At 46.9% G+C, this 23,195-nt stretch overlaps 1 protein-coding gene across 50 annotated transcripts in view; it reads right to left on the reverse strand.

The window, feature by feature from the left end:
- RCBTB2 (RCC1 and BTB domain containing protein 2) overlaps positions 1–23,195 on the reverse strand; it is a 43,835-nt gene that overhangs the window by 8,989 nt on the left and 11,651 nt on the right. For 18 of the 50 annotated variants that reach the window (XM_089304144.1, XM_089304140.1, XM_070048824.1 and 15 more), the window contains 10 exons: positions 22,866–22,930; positions 15,662–15,817; positions 15,291–15,441; positions 12,440–12,606; positions 11,747–11,905; positions 11,222–11,329; positions 10,068–10,210; positions 4,183–4,373; positions 2,930–3,056; positions 297–436 (listed from right to left, as the gene is read on the reverse strand). In XM_089304144.1, coding sequence (XP_089160270.1) covers positions 297–436; positions 2,930–3,056; positions 4,183–4,373; positions 10,068–10,210; positions 11,222–11,329; positions 11,747–11,905; positions 12,440–12,606; positions 15,291–15,441; positions 15,662–15,817; positions 22,866–22,907 — 1,384 coding nt within the window. In that variant the 5' untranslated portion in view covers positions 22,908–22,930. Of the gene's footprint in view, positions 1–296; positions 437–2,929; positions 3,057–4,182; positions 4,374–10,067; positions 10,211–11,014; positions 11,158–11,221; positions 11,330–11,746; positions 11,906–12,439; positions 12,607–13,005; positions 13,121–15,290; positions 15,442–15,661; positions 15,818–15,952; positions 15,972–22,787; positions 22,931–23,195 lie in introns of those variants that run through there. The other 32 variants (XM_017350312.4, XM_070048814.1, XM_017350311.4 and 29 more) reach the window with 6 other exon arrangements.

Here is a 23,195-nt window from a genome sequence, read left to right on the forward strand (position 1 = left end):
CACTCCTAAAACCCTTCGCAGGCAGGCACTGTGATGCCCTCTGCCCTCTTGTCCCCGTGCCTCCCTTCATGCCACTTCCTGCCGTGTGCCACAGTGGTAGGTGGTCTGATATTTCATCTGTCTCTTCCTTGTCTGTCTAGTCAACCCAACCTCCGTAAGAAGTACGATCAAGGGAGATGAGTTTGAATTCGACGAACAATAGAAGTGCTTGTCTCACGGTGACTTCCTACTGGGCACTGCAGAGACCACCTGGTCCGTTAACCTTACCACTGTCTTGGTGGAGTCTTGGCCGTTACCTACTGCTTCCTCGGGAGAAAGGCTGATGCTGTCCGTGTACAGGTACTCCAGGAAGGCTCGGTAAACAGGATATGAAAATTCACTCATCTCTATGATGTCATCCTCACAGTCTTCCAGTGAAGATCGAAAATGCTCGCACCTGGAGAAGGAAAGGCGGTCAGGTGCTGGCTCTGGGCACAAGCAGACGGCTTCCTTGGAGAGTGCGGCTTCCCTGGCAGCTGCACAGTCACACCTCCCTTTGCCTGCTGGCTTTCACTGCTGGCCTCAAGATCTCAAGAAATCATTTTCTAAGAGGGCAGCCAACCCACTGCTGCCGCAGGTGCCTCTTGGGCCATGCAAGCAGCAGTGGTGCTGGGCACCCTGGCCTCTTTCTCACGTCACACTCATTGATCAGCACTGATACAAACCGGATGGGCTTGTTTTTTATAAATCTGAGTAATTTCATTGATTCTCCCTCCGTTATGGGTTGAATTGGGTGCCCTAAAAATTCCCAAGCTGCAGTCCTAACCACAGTGCCTCAGGACGTGGCCTTATTTGGAAACAGGCTCTTTACAAAGGGAACTGAGTTACAGTGAGGCCATTAGGGTGGCCCTCACTGACCTCAGTATGATGGGTGTCCTTATAAAAAGGGGAAACTCAGACACAGACAGGCACACAGCGAAAATGCCATGGGAACACCGGAGCTGTTACCACAGCCAAGGAATGACGGATGCCAGGAGCCCCCGGAGGTGAGGGGAGAGGCGTGCAATGAGCTCTCTGTCATGGCCCTCAGAAGAAATCAGTCCTGATGACAACCTGACCCTGGACTGTGGCTTCTACAACTGCGGGCGAATACATTTTTGTTGTTTAAGTCACCAGTTTCTAGTCCTGGGTTCCAGCTAACCCATCCCCCAGTTTTCCTTTATGAAGGTTTATGTGCAAGAGAATGAACAAATTTGCACAGCTTGACCCTGCCGCACAGAACATGAGACTCGGTTTGCTAGTCACTGAAGTACAAATTAAATATCTGTACCGTAGGTTGGACACAGTTTGGCTTCCCAACTCATGCAGAAGCTTAAACCACAAAAAGGGTGGGGATTTAATGCAATTATGGTGTCTGAAAGTACAGCCTTTGGGTAGTGACTGGGTTGGATTAGGTTGCTAAGGTACAGCCCCACAGCCAAGTCTTGATGGCCCTGCAAGTACAGATCACAGGTGTGTTCCCTGTCTCTCTGCCTCCTGGCTCACCAGGGGGCCTCCCCTGTTCATGTTCCGCCTTCCACCACCTTCAACAGACACCAGACCAGTGGGGCTGCCTGATCTTGGACTGTGACTCTCCAAAACCATGAGCTGAAATAAGCCTTCTTTACCCCCAGAGTGGCTCCTGCCATGTGTTTTAGCTGTAGCGATGAAAGGCTGGCTAATGCAATCTGTTATACAACAATATACTGAATGCACACTGTGTCATTCCAAACTCATAAACTAGAAAATGCTAGCTAATCTAGAGTGACAGAAGGATGGGCGGATGCCCGGGGCTGTGGCATGATGGAGATGTCTTGCACCTTGCTGGGTGGCGGTTTCAGAGGCATGTGCCTGTGTCAGAGCTCACTAAACACTTTCATTGCTCACAAAAGAAACATCTACAGCTCTGACTTTTGAAATCTGTGGTAACTTCACCCCCGGTCCTTGTTAATCTGGAAAAGCCTGATCTTCTCTTTTTTAAGGCGTCTAAATGTTCAGTGTCCCACACCTGACCAAGCAGAGTGACTGTCCTGGGCTGAGCTCCCAGGATCTCCCTTAGCAGGAAGGTGGACTTGGGAGTTCCCAGGCAGGGAAGTTAACTTGCATCAAAGCCCTCAAAACGGTGTTCAAAGCACAGGACACACCCAGTGAGTGTCGGCTGCTGCTCTCTAAAGCCAAGGTGGACATGACAAGGGCAGGCAGGGGGTCAGTGAGGGACCAAGGAGTGAAGGACCGCCAACACCCAAGTGTGTGCATGGCCCAAATTCCATCACCCTCTGAGCCAATTCAACATAACTGAAGAGGGACAACCCACTCCTCCTACAGCTAAACCTCACTTTCCATCCCACACCAGACACATGACACCCTCCTGCAGACCACCACACAAACTACAGCCCCGCCCCAAAACCCACGTTCCTGCTCCAAGCTCCACTCCTTATCCAGTAAGGACACCCCAGCCTGGGTGGGGCAAGTCTCCCTCCGAGGTCGCCCACGCCCACCTCTAAGTGGGTGCTAATCCCTCTGCCTTTCCACCAAGCCTGCTTTTCTGCTCACCTCTGGCAACGGGGCCCAGTTGTAGTCTTAGACTCCAGAGAGCCTGGACTAAGTCTAGCTGGGGGCCTCTCTGAGTCCGGCCAAGGCTCCTGATCTGCCGCACATAACTCGGGGTCCATTTTTCAAGCCCTCTAAGGAATTCTGGCAGGAGGAATGATTCCCCAAACCACACAGCCAGCGCCTGTCACACACCACCCGTATCATTTGCTGCTCCATGCACGTTGTCTTTGCCCAGGCAGCACTATGCCTTGCATTCTTTTATAATCACTGAGGTGCCTCGCCTGGCTCCTTGGACACTTGGGATATGACTGCTGAATGAATGGGCTGCTCTCCAGTTTGAAGATACACAATTCCTTACCTGATTTTGAGAAGGACTTTATGCGCATAAATATATTTGCCATCGACCAGAAACTTCAGGTCTGCGGTGTCCGGGTTGTCAAATTCCCTCTTGAGTGACTCAGCCACAGTGAGGTGGTCATCAGGTTCTAACAGAATGACACAAATGCTTCTGGAGTTACAGACATGATGGATCTGCCGGCCCAGGGAGGAGCACTGCTCTGTGGATGCCCAGAGAAACCTGACCAGCAATGCCTTTTGCCCCTAAATATGGATTTGCAACTCTATAGCACAGAACCTCACACACATCTACTTATAAACCTGACAAAGCGACAACGGGGTGGGCATTTGGCACAGCAGTTAAGACACCACTAGGGATGCCCTCATCCCATATCAAGAATGCCTGGTTTGGCGGGCGCTGTGGCTCACTTGGCTAATCCTCCGCCTGTGGCGCCGGCACCCGGGGTCTAAGTCCCAGTTGGGGCACTGGTTCTGTCCCGGTTGCTCCTCTTCCAATCCAACTCTCTGCTGTGGCCCGGGAGGGCAGTGGAGGATGGCCCAAGTGCTTGGGTCCCTGCACCTGCATGGGAGACCAGGAGGAAGCACCTGGCTCCTGGCTTCAGATCAGCGCAGCACTGGCCGTAGCAGCCATTTGGGGAGTGAACCAACGGAAGGAAGACCTTTCTCTGTCTCTCTCACTGTCTACTCTGTCAAAAAAAAAAAAAAAAAAAAAGGAATGCCTGGTTCAAGTCCCAGCTCTGCTTCCAATTTCACTTTCCTGCTAATGGAAGGAGGGCAGATGGGAGGCAGCTGATGATGACTCAAGTACTTGGGTCCCTGTTATCATTTGGAAGACCTGAATTGAAATCCAGGCTCCTGTCTTCAACCCAGCCCAGCCCTGTTGCAAGCAGTGGACTGCAAATTCCGCCCCCAACCCACCTTGCCTTTCAAATAAGATGAAAATTTAAAAAAGTGTATTTCTTAAGTGCCAAACCATCTCATGAAATTTTGGAATGTTTGAGTAAATACACCAGCTAAAAATAAGATGTAGTTAACCAGTAAAATTTAAAAAGCAGTCAAATAAAATCTGTAATAGTAATGTTGCTTCCCAATACTTGTAGGGAAATTAAGCAATGACTTCTCTTTCCCAGGAGCCCATTAGAGGGAAACAGATTTAAGGCACTGCACCTAACGAAGTCCTTCGTACCAAAGTAAGAGCACCCGGGTCTCTTCCCAGTTCTCAGGCCGTGCCCCAAATGCACAGTGACAGCTCACCCACTGAGAGGAGGCGCCAGGATACGGCGGGCGTGGCAAAGCAGGCGAAGACGTCGTCGGTGCAGGAGAAGTGGGTGAGGTGGGGGAGGATCACTGACTGGCCCCGGCACTGGCCCCACATGTACACGTGCCCGCCCTGCGTCTTGGCCGCCGACGTGTGGGTGGAGTGGCAGGCTGCGATCTCGATGATCCTGGGTTTACAAGCAAAGACCACATGACACAGTAGACAGGAGAAGTGACTTGATTTCTCCTTCCTCTATGTTTCACCAAGTGGGCAGCACCAGAAAGTTAATTTACAGAAAACAGTGGGTCTGAGAAGAGGAAAATAAAACAAGATGCATAGTCTCATCTCCTGAAATCCTGGGCACCAGTTACCTACACTGAAGCCACATTTCAAAGACTCTTGCAACACACGGGGATCTGTTACTGCTCCCAGCCAGCAGGCCTAGGACAATTCAGGGGGACTCTAAGCAGTTCACAGAATAAGTAGAATAAAAGGTAAGTTTATTTTCATACAAAAGAAGTTGGAAACCCTTGGACAGTTTTCTCATAGCAGGCATTTTCCATGAAGTTTTCGGAAGCGCTCTAGTCACGCACCACCTCATTTTGGAATTCAGGTGCAATCGAAGACAGCAGAGACCAAAGAGAGGGATTTAACTTTTCTTTCCTTGACACATTACTTCCTGACGTTAGGAAGGCAGTAAGGATTTGGGCTATCTTGACCCAGGGTGAATAAATAAATACTTTAACCACAACCACATCGATTTCAGGGTGCAGTGGCATAGGCTGCACATAGGAAGTGCCAGGATTCTCTGCCGCTGGTGGATACCGTCCAAGGCCCGGGAGAGCAGCCTTCCTGGATCAGCCTGCAACAGATCCTGGCGCTAAGTTCACGACAGTCGGAAAAGTGGCTCTCAGAACACTTCCTGTTGGAAAACACTGTTTTGCTGACTTAGAGATAACGACTTTTCTATGAGAATACGCCACCATACAGATTCAAAGAGAACAGTGAACCCTTGGTTTTAGTGATGCCAGCATGCTGAGACGTCGGCTCAGAAACTTCCAGGCCATCGTTGACTTCTCCCTCCTCACCATATCCCGCAGAACATCCTGTTAACAGGTAGCACAGGCTGTCCCATTGTAACAACTCCTAGCAGCCACCGCCACAGATTAGGCATACCCTTATCTGGACACTGAAACATGGCCCTGGGCTTTCCCCCGTCTCGCCCCGCAAACTGCACAGAGCCAGCAGGCTAACACCCTTCTCATCAGTCCTTCCAAACCCACACTGGCTTATCACAGGGTGAGAGCCAGACGTGTGACATGAAGGCAGCCTGGCATGGCTTCCACTCTGTGCAGGTCACTCTGCTCTGTGCTCGCTCTGTCCCAGCCAGCACAGGTACTCACTGCCCCTCAACCTGGTTACTCACGAAGTCCTGAAGTCCACGTTCAGGAATGTTCTCTCCTTTCTGCCTCACAAGCCATCTCCTAATGCCTGTCCAAACAGCCTCCAGGTAAGAGACTGCCTCTTTTGGTTTTGTTTTGTTTTGTTTTGAAAGCAGAGTGATAGAGACAGAGAGAGAGATCGCTGCTGGTTCACTTCCCAAATGGCTGAAAAGCTCAGGGCTGGTCCAGGCTGAAGCCAGAAGGCCAAAGCTCCATCCAGGTCTCCCATGTAGGTGGCAGGGGCCCAAGGACTTGAGCCATCATCTGCTGCCTCCCATGTGCAATAGCTGGGAGCTGGATCAGAAGTGGAGCAGCTGGGACCCAAACTGGTGCTCAGCCGTGAGACTCACTGCACTGGCTCCTCCCCTGAGCTCTTAGGGCAATGCCTATAGACACCAGCCTGCCCTGCTCTTTCCAGGTGTGTGAACTTCACACTTTCAGGCAGATTGAGTTCCTGACAAGCTGAGTCACTGCCTTATTTCCCTCTAAGCACACAACACAAGGTCCCATCAAACACAACCCATCGTGCTCCCTGCTGCCTATGAAAGCCCTTCACAAGGACCTACAGGGCAGGGCCGGGTAAGTGTTCTGCCTGCTCTCTGTGCACTGGAAGATCCATTCCGAGGCCCGAGGCCCTTCTCCCTGACAAAGTCTCTGAACACCGTCACTGATGAGCACAGCAGGGTCCTGTGCGAAGAACCCTGCATGGGACACTCGAGAGAACTCAGTTCCTCTGTTCCCTTCTGGGGTGTTCAGCTCCAGCTCCATGAAAGGGGTCACCCTTTCCCACTCCGGTGGGGTGAGGGCCGAGGAGGCGTCCTGGATGCTGGCCGACCCTAGGTATGGCCTCGAGAGGTTTACCTGGCACACTTGACCCTGCTCGGGGAGTGCGGGCTAGGCGTGGGCAGGGCTGGCAGCAGCAGCTGCAATAGGAGCAGGAGCGAGAGGGGAGAGAGTATGCAGGGAACCTTCGGGTCCAGGCTTGGGGCCCACACCACTGCCAAGGAGCCGCGCCTTTGCCTGGGGGTCCCATTGGTTTGCAACCCTGACTCATACCACGAAGCAAATGTGGAAGCTGGAATGTTCCCGTCTCACACGCATCCGACAGTGACTCGACACTGAGCAAGGCTTTACTGTCAGGATGTCTGCTACACCTCACCCTCCACATTGCAGGTACTCTGAATGTAAAAGCAGGACTACATGCTCTTAACAAATAGGCAAGGCTTGTTGCCTGTGAAGAAGTAGAAGTGAAAAAGCAAAGAGCGAGAAGGAGGGAAGAAAAGGGAGCAAAGGGGGCCCCCAGTCATTTGGGAAGGAGAAGAAACAGCAAAGCCAGAGGCGTGGAGCAGCCACGCCCCGTCCTGGCTATAGGAGCCCAGAGTGTTTCCCACAGACCTCAGGAAGCCACGGGCTAGGTGTGCTCAGGAAGCACACCCAGCGCTGCGGTCACTGCTCTCATGCAACCTTGAAAAGCAAGACCAGCCCTGGGCAGCCACCTACCCGGGCTGCTGTGTGCGTTACAGGGAAGACGACCATTTTAACTGTCAAAATTACTGTCAGGTAAACAGAGGTCAGAAACAGACCTCTCTGGGACGATTTTTTACATAGTTCTGTTGTTTGGACCAAGAATTCAGTGTAGGCAGATCTTTTTTTTTTTTTTTTTCCGTTCCACTCTGAACAGATAAGCAAGGCCCACCCCACCCACAGGCAACCCTACCCCTCATCAGTAGGAAGGTTCCTGCCTGGAGGGGTAAGGTGGGGAGGGATGCAGATATGTCCCAGCGAGGACAGTAAGCCCCTCCCTCACCGGATGCAAGTGATGGAGGCCCGACTGGCACTGTGCAAACTCAGAAATCATCACCTGGAGAACTGAGAGGATCGGGAACCTCCGTCTAAGATAGTCATCCAGGATCCCGACAGCCAACATCACGTTGACGTGCACTGCAGCAAGTGCACGCATGCAAAGCTAGCTCCGCTTCTTTTTTATAATTGCAATTTTTTACAATTGTAATTCAAGAAGATCACAGTCTACCAAAAAGGCAACAGGTCACGCTCCAGGTCCGGCCGAGCAAGCTGGCACTCACATCACTTCCGCTCTCTGCCTCTCTGCTCCCTTTCCTTTCTCCCCACTCCACGCCCCACGATCCGCCTACACCAGGTCAGAGACTCAGGTGCTGGCTCTGGTCAGGGACTGGTGCACTGAGTGAGGGAAGCCACTGCTGGGCAATGCTGGCGGAGTCTGCCATCAGGGGCAGCCAAGCTCCTCTCTGATAACTCTGCTGGCTTTACTCAATCTTCTTTTTTAAAAAATAAAATATTTACTTACTTATTAATTTGAAAGAGTTAAAGAGAGGGAAAGATAGAAAGAAAGAGATCTTCCATGCGCTGGCTCACTCCCCAGATGGGTACAACGGCCGGAGCTGAGCTGATCCGAAGCCAGGAGCCAGGAGCTGCTTCTGGGTCTCCCATGTGGGTGCAGGGGCCCAAGAACTTGGGCCATCTTCTGCTGCTTCCCTAGGCGCATTAGTAGGGAGCTGGATCAGAAGTGGAACAGCCGGGACTAGAACCGGCGCCCGTTTGGCATGCTGGCACTATGGGCAGCAGCTTTACCCAATGAGCCACAGTGCTGGCCCTGCTTTATTGAACCTTTAACAACTTGTGATTCAGTTGAAATACTGGATTTGCTAGCCTGAGGCCTTTTGTGTAGCTCCGGACTGTGTCCTCAGTTTCTCAGGGTAGCACTGAACTTTTACAAGCTGTGCAAATGACGTGGCGACAGGCATCTGCCACACCAGCTCCTGCCTCCATTATCTCCCCCCTCTTCCCAACTCCTACAGGGCCAAGGGTCTCCTTCCCAGATTTCTGGGAGGAAATAAACAGTTTTATTTAGCCCTAGTCAACATAAGTTAAATAAAACTAACAAAGGTCATAGGCTCAAATGAAAACTGTAGTGGTTAAAAAAGGACATTTTGGCTTTTCACTTTCACTATTAAGTATTGCATAGAAAAATATAAAGGAACTGCACTGAAGTGCAAGCTGATCTATTTATCCATATATTGGCTTTTAAATCAAATATAAAAAAGAATAAAATATAAATACAAGTAAAAACCAGAATGGCAGTATTAATTTCTATCATAATTGTAACTCTACTTTAAAAGAAAAGACAATGAAGGGGCTGGCATTGTGGTTCAGTGGGTTAAGCTGGCGCTTGGGACCCACATTCCAGATCAGACTGGTGGTGAATACCTGGCTGCACTTCCTGTCCAGTCCCTGCTGGTGAGCCTGGGACCCAGGTACTTGGACCCTGCCCCTGGTCCCCTCATGGGAAACCTGGATGGAGGTCCTGGCTCCTGGCTGTTGCAGGCATTTGGAGAGTGAACCCACAGAGTGAAGATCTCTCTCTCTCTCTCTGCCTTTCAAATAAGTAAGTCATTTAAAAGAAAGAGACAGAAGAAAAGATAAAGAAATGTTATTGGTTCATGCTGCTGTGCCAAGAAATGATGAGGGAGGGGCTGGCATGGTGGCACAGCAGGTCAAGCTGCCACTTACAAGGCTAGCATCCCATATCTGACCACCAGCTTGAGTCTCAGCTGCTCCCCTTCAGATCCAGCTCCCTACTGACGGCCTGGGAAAGCAGTGGAAGATGGCTCAAGTGCTTGCGCCCCCACCACCCAAGTGGGAGACCTAGATGCAGCTCCAGGTTCCCGGCTTCAGTCTGGACCAAACTTGGGCTGTTGTGGCCACTGGTGGATGGAAAACATCTCTCTCTTTCTGTCTCTCTCTGTCCCTCTATCTCTGATGCTCTGCCTTTTGAATAAATAAATATACAAATATTAAAAAAAAAAAGATGAGGGAAAAGACAACCACAGGCCATGCCTGGGGAACTTTAAGGCTTTCAAAAGTATTAGAATAATCCAGGAGCTACTTACACAGCCCTATGCACAATGCACAAAATGAAGTCTACATATCCTAACAGTGACTCCCAAGTGACAGCTTGGGAGTCAAAGTAGTGAAATAATCTTATCCTTTTCAACTGGCAAATTTCTAGGTAGCTAAGTAGCTGGCATTACACTCATTCCAAGTCCTCTCATTTTCCTAAGCCACAGAAGACAGACTTCAATGCTATCAACTTCCCCTTAAGAATGCACAACAAATAAACAAAAAGGGGGAAAACAGCTAATCTGTGAGAGAAGAAAAACAGAGTATTAGGTCGGAGGTTCAGCCATTGGAGTTTGCAAAGAATGGTTGTTGGGGCATGGATGTAATATGGATACAGTCATACTGCGCAACAATTCCAAAGCTGACTTTCTAAGAAGATACAATAGTCTGGTTAAAGAACACTCGAATGCTAGCCATGAAATCTCCACAATTCTATGTCACGTCTAAGTCCTCTTTAGTCACTGAAGGCCATTGGGTCACTTGGAAAATGCACAGCTTACCTGTCCTTTTCCACAACAACAGGAGTAGGATAGGACTGGTTACTTTTATTGCCAGTGCCCAACTGGCCATAGGAATTTGCACCCCAAGCGTACACTTGGCCTTCATCTGTTAATACTAATGTGTGTGCATAGCCACAGGCAACCTGGAAAGAAGAAGAAGAAAAAAAAAAAAAAAAAACAACACTCAGGCCTGGAAATATTTTGCTGCTAGGTTAGATAGGTTGGCAAACAAAAATGAGAAAGGAGGCTGCCCGCACACAGAGGCAAACGTTAAGTGAACCAAAAGTCCTTCCAGGCCTAGCTCTGGCCCGAAGCGTAGCCAGAATGAGACTGCAGGACGTCACAGGGTCCTGAAGCCTGCTCAGCCCCAGCGCGAGCAGCTGCAGTGCAGCTCAGGGAGGGAGGAGCTGGTTCAATCAACAGACACTTTCAATCTTTAATATTTATTTTCTTTTTTCTTATGAGAGTAGAACATGTCCAATGTGGAAAATATAGAGGAGTATAAATGCAAAAGCACTGGACTCTCAAGTTCAGAGGTTTTTTTTTTCTGTTTATATGTAGACAGATACATTATGTTTAGCTTCTTTTTAAATGACCATATTATACAGTTCTGTATCTCGTTTTTTTTTTCACTTAACGTGACATATAGTACTTTTTCCGTATGATTGAAATTCTTTGTAAATATCATTTCCATCATCTAGATTTGGCATACTTTATTTAATCATTAACTTATCATATGGTTAGTAAATGATGCTATGCTTTTTTTATTGAAGTTATCCATTTTTATTTTATTTTATCTTATTTTATTCTGCCATATCTTCTTAAACAATTCAGTAAGACACTTTCTCTCGCTTTCTCTTTGGTTCTAAGTCAAAGGTCATGGAAGATTTTTAAGGCTCTTACTACACACTGCCAAAAGTTCCTCAGAAAAAGCTGCAACAACTCACATTTCCAAAAGCTGGGCGTGAGAGTGCTCTCGAAACAGACATTTTCGGATGAAGAGGTACAGCTTAACTCAGGGGAAAAGCCGCTTTCACCTCTGCTTCAAGGAGGATAGCCAAGCAGCCACACTTTCATCCTGCTAAGGAAACTGCATCTTTACTACATTAGGATCTCTGCCACTCTCCGCACACAGGGACCGACAGTGGACTTACCCGCTGAACCCGAATGCCTTGCAAAGCGGCTACTCTACAGGGCGTGGGCTGGTTGCCACCACTGCCAAGTCCAAGCTGCCCATTTCCATTGTAGCCCCAGACGTAGACCTGAGAGAAAACAAGAAACTCAGTGTGCATCAACGGCCAACAGCACACCTCACCCATATGACACTGCTGTGAATGTCTGTCCCCAGAGCTCGTGTGCTAGAATCTTCATCTTTAAAGTCATATGCTCACAATATCTGGAGGTGGGAACTTTGGGAGGTGACTGGTCTCCCTGCATTCAGCAATTAATGAGTCCCTGGGTTATCCAGGAAGCAGCTTTGTTACAAAAGTGAACGCTCCCTCCCACACCTGCCCCATTACCTTGGAACACCTTGACCCTGGATCTTCCAGCCTCCAAACCATGAGCTGCATACATCTTTATTCCTTATACACTACCCAGTCTGTGGCATTCAAATGGCCAAGACAGACACTAAAATGGCACACAGGATTTCTGAACAAAATAGGAACTAACTTTCCTACCTCCCCAGTGTCCACGACTGCCATTGAGCACATCTGCCCACACGCTATGTTCACAACGACTTTGTTCTGTAAGCAGCCAGTGACTCTCCGAGGGATGGGCTGGTTGGCTGTTGGACCAGATCCCACCTGCCCTGAGTTATTATAACCCCAAGCAAATACCTATTGGAGAGAAAAGATTAATAATGATGGACATGAATTGACCAAATGTCTCAAGTGGACAATGACCGGTACTTACAGCACCTCATCTCTTCTCTCAAAGTGCTCCACAGACACACAGCACAGGCAGAAACACTGTCATAAAACCCATTCTTACACAATGCATTTTATGAAGTCAGATTATTGGTGTTACCTAAGCAAACAACAATTATTACTGTCAAATATCAGCACCACTTACAAAAATATTTACTTGGTTTCAACCGTATTCTCCAGCATTTGTGGATTTTCACTTTCATTTTTAGATAACTCCACTATAGCAAAAAACAAATTTTAAAATTTACAGTTATAAAGCTCCTTACCACATACAGGTCAATATCAAAAATATAAACACCATAACTATGAATTGCTACCATGAATAAGGTTGACATTGAAGGAGGTAGTTATTTTAATCAAATGACCGTACTTCCGGGACCGCAGTATGAATCACTAGAATCTTACTGGAATAAAGTCAGTGGGCTTTCTGCTGACTGCGCTCACCTCCCCATCAGATGTTAGCACCAGAGAATGGTAAGACCCACAGGCAACTTCAATGACTTGCTTGTTGGACAGGTTGGTGGAGATCTGACAGGGCACTAAACCGTGATTCGTCGTACCATTGCCCAGCTGGCTGTAAGCGTTATGACCCCAGGTAAAGACTTCTCCTTCTGGAAACAAAAAGAAAGTTAATCTGCTTTCAAAGCATCTACTTAATTTATGAAAATATGTATTGCATGACTTCCACAAATGAAAACTAAAAATTCAGGTGCAAAAGGACACTCCATGTCCCTTTGCCAGCAAACTCCTTCAGTAAAAGAATCTATCTGGAAAGTAGGACCTGCATTCTAACTCAAAGGAACAAGGTGGAATTTAAACTCATGCAATTATAATAGCTGCAAGACAGGTTTTTAATAAACATAGGGGAAAAAGCCTCTAAGACTAAAAGTAAAAGCATGAGGTTGAAAGTCAAAAGACTGGAAGGCCATTTAACTCTTTTGGATCTTAATTTCATTATCTATAAAATGATCACTGAGTTAATTTTTATCTTTATTTTTTAAAAGATTTACCTTATTGGGGCTGGCGCTGTGGAGCAGGAGTTAAAGCCCTGGCCTGAAGCGCCAGCATCCCATATGGGCGCCAGTTCTAGTCCCGGCTGCTCCTCTTCCCGTCCAGCTTTCTGCTGTGGCCTGGGAAAGCAGTAGAAGATGGCCCAAGTCCTTGGACTCCTGCACCCACATGGGAGACCTAGAGGAAGCTCCTAGCTCCTGGCTTCAGATAGTCCCAGCTCTGGCCATTGTGGCCATCTGGGGAGTGAACCAATGGATGGAGAACCTCTCTCTCTCTCTCTCTCTGCCTCTCTGTAACTCTGCCTTTCAAATAAATAAATCTTAAAAATAAATAAGTAAAAGAACTGGAACAGCTGGGACTCAAACTGGTACCTATATGTGATGCCAGCTTTGCAGGTGGCAGCTTTAACCACTAAGCTACAATGCCAGCTCCATTTAATTTTTAAAAATCTTTGTGATTATAATATTGTGCATATAACACAGTCAGAAAGTTTCCTAAAACACATATAATATATGGACAGTTTCAGGAAATAAAACCTTATATGATCATCCCCCAAAGCCCCTCAAATATATATCTTGCATGAAAGAATTTAGTTTTTTCTATTTAAACTTCAAATAGAGTAATATAATATATATTCATTTCAATCTGTATTTTCTACCATATTGCCTCTTTCTACTGAGCAATTTCATCTAATCTGTATTTGAGTGTATTTTCTCTTTTGCTGTGTCCACATTGCTATATAACTTGTCCACTGAATTTTCATTTTAGAATTACATGTTCATTTGACTCTTTTTCCAATTTTTGTAATGTCTACAGGTATCCTCAAGCCTTTATTTTCTTCAAATAGCAAACACATCTGTCTTTTAACTGGCTTCTGGTCATTCTAATATCTGTTGTTTCGTAGTCAGTTCTCACTGCCTCTTGTTTCTGCCGACTCATTTATAAAATGAAATCTGCAGGACGTCACTGGCTGGGAATAAGCTCCTGCACGAGGCCCAGCGGACCAAACCAAGAAGGAGTTGCTTCTGCTAAAGTTCCATGTCACCAAGAAGAAACGAAGTTGTGTATCTGCCCGTCTGGGAGATCACGAGAGAGATGAGTGACATCCTAGACAGGCCACTGTCAGTGGCGTGATCATGAAGTTCCCGCTGCGTCAATCCTTACAAGCAAAGAACCACGAAACAATCAACACTTCTTGTTCTTCCTTCCTGCTCTGTTCAGGCCATCTCAGTTTATAAAACCAACCGCCCTTGCTAAGCTCATCAGAAAACACTCTATTTTGTAAAACTTTTATTTATTCTGTTCTATGGAATGAAGTGTCGCCCAATTCTAGAATCACAAATACACGCCAATTGAGGTCTTTAAATTAAGTTGGCCGTAGTTCTGTCCTCTGACACATTCCCAGTGCCTGTTTTCTCCCATACCCAGTTCTCGTGGACCACTGGTTGTTTATCACTCAGGTCCAGGATGAGGCACCTTCTTCTAGGAAGAGGCATATTAACTTCTACCATGTCCCAGGGCACTTCCAGTCCTGAACCTCTAATGAAGTCAAGACTGCACATCTTTTGGAATGCCTATCTGATGTAAATTAAATTACAAATTCCTGGTTGTAACTCTCAGGGAGGTTTATTCCATTTCTTTCTTTTTCTCTCACAGCTTTGCTCAGTAAAAGGAATTCTTCTGTTCAGTAGCTTGGGAAGTGATCAATCCTTTCCCCAAGAATGTACCATTCATGGTCCCAGAGTAAGGTGACAGGCCTTCTACCAGGCTCCCATAAGGTACTTCCGGTCCCTTCACCTCCTGAGTATCCCAACCACAGCTCTGATCATGGCACAAGGCAAATGCCTTCAAGGCAAAATCTGCTTTAAGTTCCCCTCTCACCTCTGAGTAGACATTTTCTCTAAAAGTTGGTCTGGTTAAAAACTGTCAGTGCTTTGATACCATCATAAATTTTTTTTTAAATGTTCTATCTAAAATGTTAGCTGTCTTCAGTAAAGAGGTGGTCTGAACCATCTAACCTGTTATTACTGGAAACCAAAAATCCCTAGAGCTTACTGTTTAAATGTGAAATAAATATCTATGTGATTATTTACAGAATTTATTTTAAGTTCAAACAATACAAATAAAATTAATGCTAAGCTTAAGGATAATTCTAGGAGGTGTATTTTAACTCTAGTATCTTATTGGTCTGAATTCATGGAACCAGGAGGCTGTTTAGTGGGCTCCAGTCTCACTTCTCAACAAATAAAGCAACAGCTGCAATTCTGCATGTCCGCGGGGTTACCTGTGGTAGCAAGGACAACGTGTGGGCCACTCCCGTAGCTGAGGCAGGCTATCTTTTTGCCACTTAAAGAGTCCAGTCTCCGAGGTTCAATGGTGCTCTGGGCATCACCTAACCCCAAACAGCCACTGCAGTTCGTGCCGAGCACAAAAATCTGAGAGAAAAACCACAGTCAGTGGGAGCAGTTCTATTTGTGGCAAGACCATCAATTATACAAAGAGAGGCGCGGCCTTCCTACAGCTAAGGGCTTCGTGATGGAGTAAGCACGAACCCACTTTGCATGCTTTCTTTTTCCCGTTTAGTCCTCAGCAATATAGCAAACCCATTAGCAAAAATACGGGTGGGCAGCTGCGTTTCCATCCCTTCGGGATTACCTCATCGTTCACCGTACTGTATAAAACTTCATTGCCAGCATTGCCAAAGACGCACGCCTGACGAATTAACTGCAGCTCTTCCTCAGAACAAAGGGAAAAAATTGGCCACTTGCCCACATCTAACATCTTCAGTGACGACAGAGTTGCCTGTACTGGCTGAAAAAGAAAATATGCATGGCTTTGAGACCACCAATAAGAGAAGATGTTTCCTTGGCCCCATCACTCGAGCGGAAGAGGGCCACGCCGGTGTGAGGAGGAACAAGCCGCATCTATTTTTGAGAAGCCGCTCACAGGAGCAGGAATTGCCTTCCCAAGCCCACGACCTCTCTCAGCCCGCCTCGCCGGAGGCCCAGGTGGAATCAGATCTCGCCTGTTAATTTGCCTCAAGGAAACAGGAATTGTGCACAGCTGACCTTTGGGGAGCTCTCCGTTCAGCAGGTGCCTCCAGTGCTGGCTATGTCTTAACTGTAGCTGTGGCAGCTAGGCTGGTGGGCAGAACAAGGAAGGAGGCAGGAGAGGGGACTGCCAGTGTATCTGCTGCCAAAGGCTGCACAGGACAAACCTCTGGGAGAGATGAAGCTCAAGGTGACGGTCCCCAAGTCTCAGTTCACGGGCAGGCTCTCCCCGACCTTCTGTGGGAGGGGCTGGTGGGTTTCCTTAATCCTCATTTAGGTCTGGGGACTGGTAGGAAGAAATCCCCAGGCAGCACATGTACCGTTTTGCTCGAGTGGCCATAACAAAGGTATGCCACACTGGGTGGCTTAAGCTGCACACACTTAATTTTTTCACAGTTCTGAAGACCTGGAGCCCCAAACCGAGGTTAACACCTAGTTCAGCTCCTGAGGCTTCTGGGGAAGACCTAGTCCAGGCCTCTCTTGGCTTGCAGACAGCTGTCTGCCCCTGTGTCTGTTCACATCACCTTCCTTGTATACATGTCTCTGGGTCCAAATTTCTCCTTCCTGGAAAGACCCCAGTCATGTCAGCTCGGGAATCAACCCCAAGACCTCATCTTAACAATTATATTTGTAATGTTCTCATTTCCAACTAAGTCATACTCTGAGCATGTTGGGTGTTAGGTCTTTACCACATGATTTCTGGAGGGTCACTATTACCTCCATAACAGCATATATTAAGATCAAGAGTGTCTGCACTCCCCTAGCAGTATGAAATGTGTTGTTTTAAGAGAGTTGTTATGTATTTGCTTCACTGAAGCCATTTTCACACGTACTTTTCTACTTTCCAAAACTTTGAGTGTTGCAATAATGGCAGATTTGACCATTTCTTATTAAAATTACCAAAAACAAGCTTGATTTAAAGGAGCAAAGATGTTCTAAGGCCCCTCTTTCTTATCAGCTGTTGAGTCAACCTTACTCTAGGAAGGAGTTTGGGCAGACCCGCTACTTCCGGCCTGCAGAGCTGCAAGAATGCTGATCCTCCTAGCTGAGGGGTCAGCTGAGGTTGAGAGCACCGGCAGCAACTCTGCCTTGCAGAGGCCACATCACTGACTTACGAGACTCTCTTGTCCCCACTGCCATGAGTTACTCTGGGGCCACCTTCTCAGATTCCCCAAGTTCATTTCATGAGGACAGATACAGTCTCTTGCATAGCCATGGTCCCTTGAATGGGGTTATAAATACAATCAACACTGGCAAAATGGACAGACATCAGGATGGATGGCCCTGCTTCCAGCTTCCTTTTCATCCCATCCTCTGTAATGCCTTCACCTGCAAAATATTCCAATCTCCTGACCCCTCAATTCTCAGCTCTCAGCTCCCATAATCTTCACCTAAGACGTAACATCAACATCCTCAGATGTTGAAATTTCCCTCTGGTCATGGCCAACACTCCTAATCTGGTCTTGAAAGCAAGTTCTACAGTGAGTCAAAGGAGACTGAAGTGTCACACAACCATCTCAATGGCCACTGAGCCCACAGCAGAAGACAGGCAGGGCCACCACCTTTTTCATGGAATTACAATAGTCTCCTGGAGTCTGGAGGGGCTTGGCTATGGGACTCCCTACGGATACCAAAATCCAAAGATGTTCATAATCTATGCACATCCTCCCACAAGCTTTAAATCATCTCAGGATTAGTCATAATACTTAATACAACATAAATGCTATTTTTTAGCCAATAATGACAAGAAAAAAGTCTGTAGAGACATAACCACCATAGGCCTAACTATACAGCACACGAACCAGACATAAAGTGAATGCTACTCAAACCAGGGGTGCAGGGGAGAGAGAGAGGACCCATGAAATGGTAGTGGCTACAGCAGGGGGTGCCTGCATGTCACTTCATTCAAGTGGACACCATAGCACCTATCATGTAGCAAATGCAGATTTCGCTTTGGGAAACTTTCTGGATTTTTCTCCTCAGATATTTTGAATCTGAGGTGGGTTAAACTTGCAGAGATGGAACCCAGATTCTGGGGTTGACTGGTTAGGTCTCTTTTCCATGGTTGGGTCTCTAGCTTTTCTAAATAATGTTCATGGAACTACTGAGTGCGGTGGCTACAAAGAGTTCTAAAGAACACTTTGTAGATGAGAAACTTGAAGAAGGCCCAGACAGGGGCTGTGGCAGTTTGAACAGTGTTGCCTGAAATCCACAAGTCATGATCTCATTTGGAAAGAGAACCTTTGCAGACGAAAGGACTTAAGATGAAGCTACTCTGCATTAGTGAGCCTAAAGCCAACGACTAATGTCCCTGGAGGAGCAGAGACATATAGCAACACTAGGGAAGGAGGCAGTGTGCCAACAGAGCAGAGCTGCACCACCATGGCCAGGAGCACCAGGATGACCAGAGCCTCTGGCCCTAAGCACATCTGGACTGCAGACTTGTGCCCTCTGCACTTCAATGGAATAAATTTCTGCTCTAAGCCTCCTGGCTGGTAGTCATTTGTCACAGCAGTCCTAGAAACTAACATACAGGCTGAGCAGATTGTCTCTGCCAAGCGAATCATACTGTTGGTGGCACAGCCTGACCCAGAACGAAGCTTCGCTGCCACCAAACCCAGCCACGTTCCTTCACCATGCCACTTGAGTCACAAGATCCTGCACCAAGAATGGCGCCTTCTATTATTACCTTCTGGGCAGCTCTTTGATCCTGAAGCAGTGATGACTGCTTCTGCACTCACTTGAATTATCAGAGCATTTTACTAAAATAGCTACCAGAGGTAGGACACTCTGTGGGCTTTCCCTATAAGACAATCTTAATTTGTCAATTTTTTTCAAATGTCACATTTCTAGGAAGATACAATTATATGCAAGTGTAAAACTACATCCCCAGGACAGGATTAATCTAGTAGCTCAAATGCCCATGTGCCGCATCAGAGTACCTGGGTTTGTTTCCCAGCTGCGGCTCTGGTCTTCAGCTCCCTGCTGATGCAGACTGTGTGAAGCAGTCATGGCTCAAGAAGTTAGGTCCCTGCCACCAACGTGGGAGACCTGGATTGGGTCCCCATCTCCAGGTTTCAGCCCGGCCATGGCTGCTATAGGAATCTGCGGATTGCACCAACACACGGGAGACCTCTCTGTGTCTATTTGTCTTTCTGCTTCTCAAATAAATGAATAAATCCATGTCCCCATTTGTGTGTGTATGTGTTTTAGGAAAGCAAAAACTACATGATGACATTATGTTAATCTAGGAGTCCTAGACTCATTATACAAAAATAATTTTTTTTCTCTATGAGATACTTTGTTTACTAGAAGAAGAGCAATTTTCCCAAGTATACTACAGAGTTAAACACAGAATCTCATTAACGTTAGTTTTTGTCTAAGCTTCTACTTAGAATTACCTTTATATCATGAAGGAATCCTATCCTCTGTGAGGTATGCTCTTCTTTTTTTCCTACTTAAGTGTGTAAATTTCAAGAAGGACAAAGTTTGGGAAATGGCATCAAGTATTTAATTTAGATATAATAATGTCCCAGTTAATGAGATTCTTAATATGTTATTTCTCATCTTCACAACAATCAGACATTGATATTGCTACCCTCCTTCTGTATACGAGGGAACAGAGGCACTGAGACACTAAGTAACAGCCAAGGTCACTAACTTCTAAGTGGACCAGTCCAGGTTAAAGGCCAGATTTTGTCCACACATCAGCTGATGCTAACAAAAAGCTCACAGGGAATGCAATGCTACATTTATGATACTACAGTGTTTGCTTGCACTTGTAAGCAACATAACAAACAGGGCAATGATATCCACTGTGGGCTGTCTTCCACAAACAGGGAGGGTAGCAAGATGCAATGACTGAATGATACTTTTTTTTTTTTGCTAGGCAGAGTGAGACAGTGAAAGAGAGAAACAGAGAGAGAGTTATAGACAGTGAGAGACAGAGAGAAAGGTCTTCCTTCCATTGGGTCACTCCCCTAATGGCCACTATGGCCGGAGCTGCGCCGATCCAAAGCCAGGAGCTGGGTACTTCCTCCCGGTCTCCCATATGGGTACAGGGACCCAAGCACTTGGACCATCCTCCACTGCCCTCCCGGGCCACAGCAGAGAGCTGGACTGGAAAAGGAGCAACCAGGACTAGTACCCGGCGCCTCAACTGGGACTAGAACCCGGGGTGCCAGCGCCGCAGGCAGAGGATTAGCCAAGTTAGCCATGGCGCCAGCCAATACCTCATTTTTTTCCTGTAAGTCAGACGTCTGGATTTCATCCTGCCCTGCCACAAAATCAAGTGGTTTCTCAGATGCCTAGAATCGGCTGTACATTCCAACTGGCTCCTAGGCACTTGTCTGCAAATCATTAGTTCTGAACTTTCTTCCCAGCCCACCTGAAACAAGCCCCATGACTGACTTCTGGGAGTCCAATGTGTGTGTGTGTGTGTGTGTGAATTAATTAATTAATTAATTTGAGAGGCACAGTTACACAGAGAAACAGACACAGAGAGAAAGCGATATTCCATCTGCTGGTTCATTCCCCAATTGGCTACAACGCCTGGAGTTGGGCCAATCTAAAGCCAGGAGCAAAGAGCTTATTCCAGGTCTCCCACACAGGTGCAGGGGCCCAAGGACGTGGGTCATTTTCTGCTGCTTTCCCAGGCCATCAGCAGGGAGCCAGATCGGAGGCGGAGCAGCCGGGACTGGAACAGGCACTCATATGAGATGCCGGTGCCGCAAGTGGAGGCCTAACCTAGTACACCACAGCACCAGCCCCTCCAGTGTACTTTTAAATACACTGTAACCTGCAGTCTACACATTTGATTAAAAGATGCTGCTGTCAGGTTTGATCATTTCATTGAAATAAAGATATAAAAATGGGCCAGCATTGTGGCACAGCCTGAGTCAAACCCTGTGACACCAGCATCCCGTATGGGCACCAGATTGAGTCCTGGTTGCTCCACTTCCCATGTAGCAGCCTGGGAAAGCAGTGGAAGATGGCCCAAGTATTTGGGCCCCTGCACTCACATGGGAGACCTGGATGAAAATCCTGGCTCCTAGCTTTGGCTGGCGGTTACAGCCTTTTAGGGAGTGAAATCAGCAGATGGCAGCTCTGTGCGCGTGTGTGTTTGTGTGTGTGTTTCCCCCCCCCCCCCCCAACAATCTAATGCGAAACACAGAACTACAACAGGAGTGTGAACACATTCCTTTTAAATCTGGCAGAGGCTGCCTGTTAGAAGTTGGTCATCGAAGTCTACGGGGGAACTTTTACACAGGGAACTTCAGACTTCCTCAGATTTTTGAAGTATTTACTATCAGTCTCAAGGAATGCAGCATCTTCGTTCAAAGAACATATTCCTCTGTCCAGCACAGCCGTGAGAGCATGCACAGTGCTCACAGAAGCTCAGTCAGCTGCAGAGGGCACCTCCTGTCTCTGTGCCCACCAGCCAAGCAAGCGACTGACTGGCTGAGCAAGGACTGACCCTGGCAACAGAAAGATGTGTATGGGGAAACACAAGGTCACACGGATCACTAAGATCGTTCCCTAGACTTCGCAGGCCCCGTTCAGCCCAGGTGACCCTCCTCCCTCAGGTGGTCACTCACCCCTGGCCAGCTTGCTTTTCCAGCTCTGCTCACCTCCCGCCCAGCTCCCCCACCTTCAGCTGACGTCTGCTTGGGAAATGCAAAGCCATGAGGCTCTGATATTAGCTCAGGAAAACACCATTAAGGAAACAGATCTGCCACAAAATTAGAGACCCAAACACATCTTATTATCCCTACCTGCTGAACTATGCTTCCCCTTCAACGTGACGAATTAAGTGGACTACCATATCTCAATTACAGACAACAGCCACGTTGTCACAATTCAATTTAAAATAGAATCAAAATTAGGCTAGGCATGCCTAGCAATAAAATACACAATGCTTCACTTTTTGAGAATTTCCCAGCATTGCAAATACTTTTTATGTAATAACTTTCCTGCTGATTCTGTGATTCTTTTATCTTATGAAATTTATTTCCAGGAAAAATGAGGCATTTCCTCTATTAACATTTTGTAAGATTCTCAAGTTCTGCATATTATTTTGGTAAGTTAGTTCTGGGCTTCCTAGTAAGAGCGCACAAGAAAGTGTTTTAAGTCAGCACACAGTAACGCTATGGTTTAGCTGTCAGCTCTGCCATCTGTATATACTGTGCTGGCTTTTTATTAATATATATGTTTATTGACTCTTGACCTTATTTAAGAAAGAATAGAAAACAGGCAAAATTCACAGTGAGGGTTAACATTAAGCTGTTAATAGTGATGAGCAGACCTTTTGTAAATTTAATAAAAACACAACATCACAAGATATGTATGCATGCTGAAAGATGTGAACATTTTAACATCAATTGGCCATGAATGAATGTAAGCCAGATGACTATAATGTTCAGTTATGAAACAAAAGAAACAAACTGAGAATGTCAGTGAGGAAGTGAGAACCTAAGGTTGAGATATTTTCTCTTTTTTAAACCTCTGGGAATGGAACAGACGTTGTTTAACCCAGAGCCTTTTCAGTTCAGCTTCGTCTGTGAATGAGACTCGCACCTCCCCTGGCACCAGTGCCCCCGTCTCCATCAGGTAATGGCAGTTCCCTGCTGGCCCTGTCATACCGGACAGCCCCACAATAGTCATCTGTTGGCACTGCAGTCACTGCACCATGGGCCTCTCAAACATAGACACTGTCTCGTTCATCTTCCTACCGGTGACCTTGGACGTCTGACGATGTATGCCTCATGCCACAGAGAACGCATGCTTCCAAGGGCATGATTTTCTCTAACCTTGCTACTTTCTCCATAGAAAAGAGGGCGTTCTTCTTCCATATGGGCTCAGTCCTGTGCAGTCCCTGAGGAAAAAGTAGGTGGTAAAATGAGGATCCTGTATTCGGGTAAAACCCGGGAGGTTAAAATCACTTTATGAGTACTTCCAATTAACAGCAAAGAAATAAGCTCAAACATGGTGAAGGGAAGGGCATGGGATTAACAGTCATAAAACCAAACGGTGCTTTTACTGGATGACTTCAGGTTGGAATCGTTAGGCTAAGGCCTGGAAAAATAATCCTAAGATAATTGCAGGTCCTTGCATCTATAAGAAAATGAGTAGAAAATTAT

Source organism: Oryctolagus cuniculus, chromosome 9 (assembly GCF_051225735.1).
Source record: "Oryctolagus cuniculus isolate XC-2025 breed Fujian yellow rabbit chromosome 9, ASM5122573v1, whole genome shotgun sequence".
Lineage (NCBI taxonomy): Eukaryota > Metazoa > Chordata > Mammalia > Lagomorpha > Leporidae > Oryctolagus > Oryctolagus cuniculus.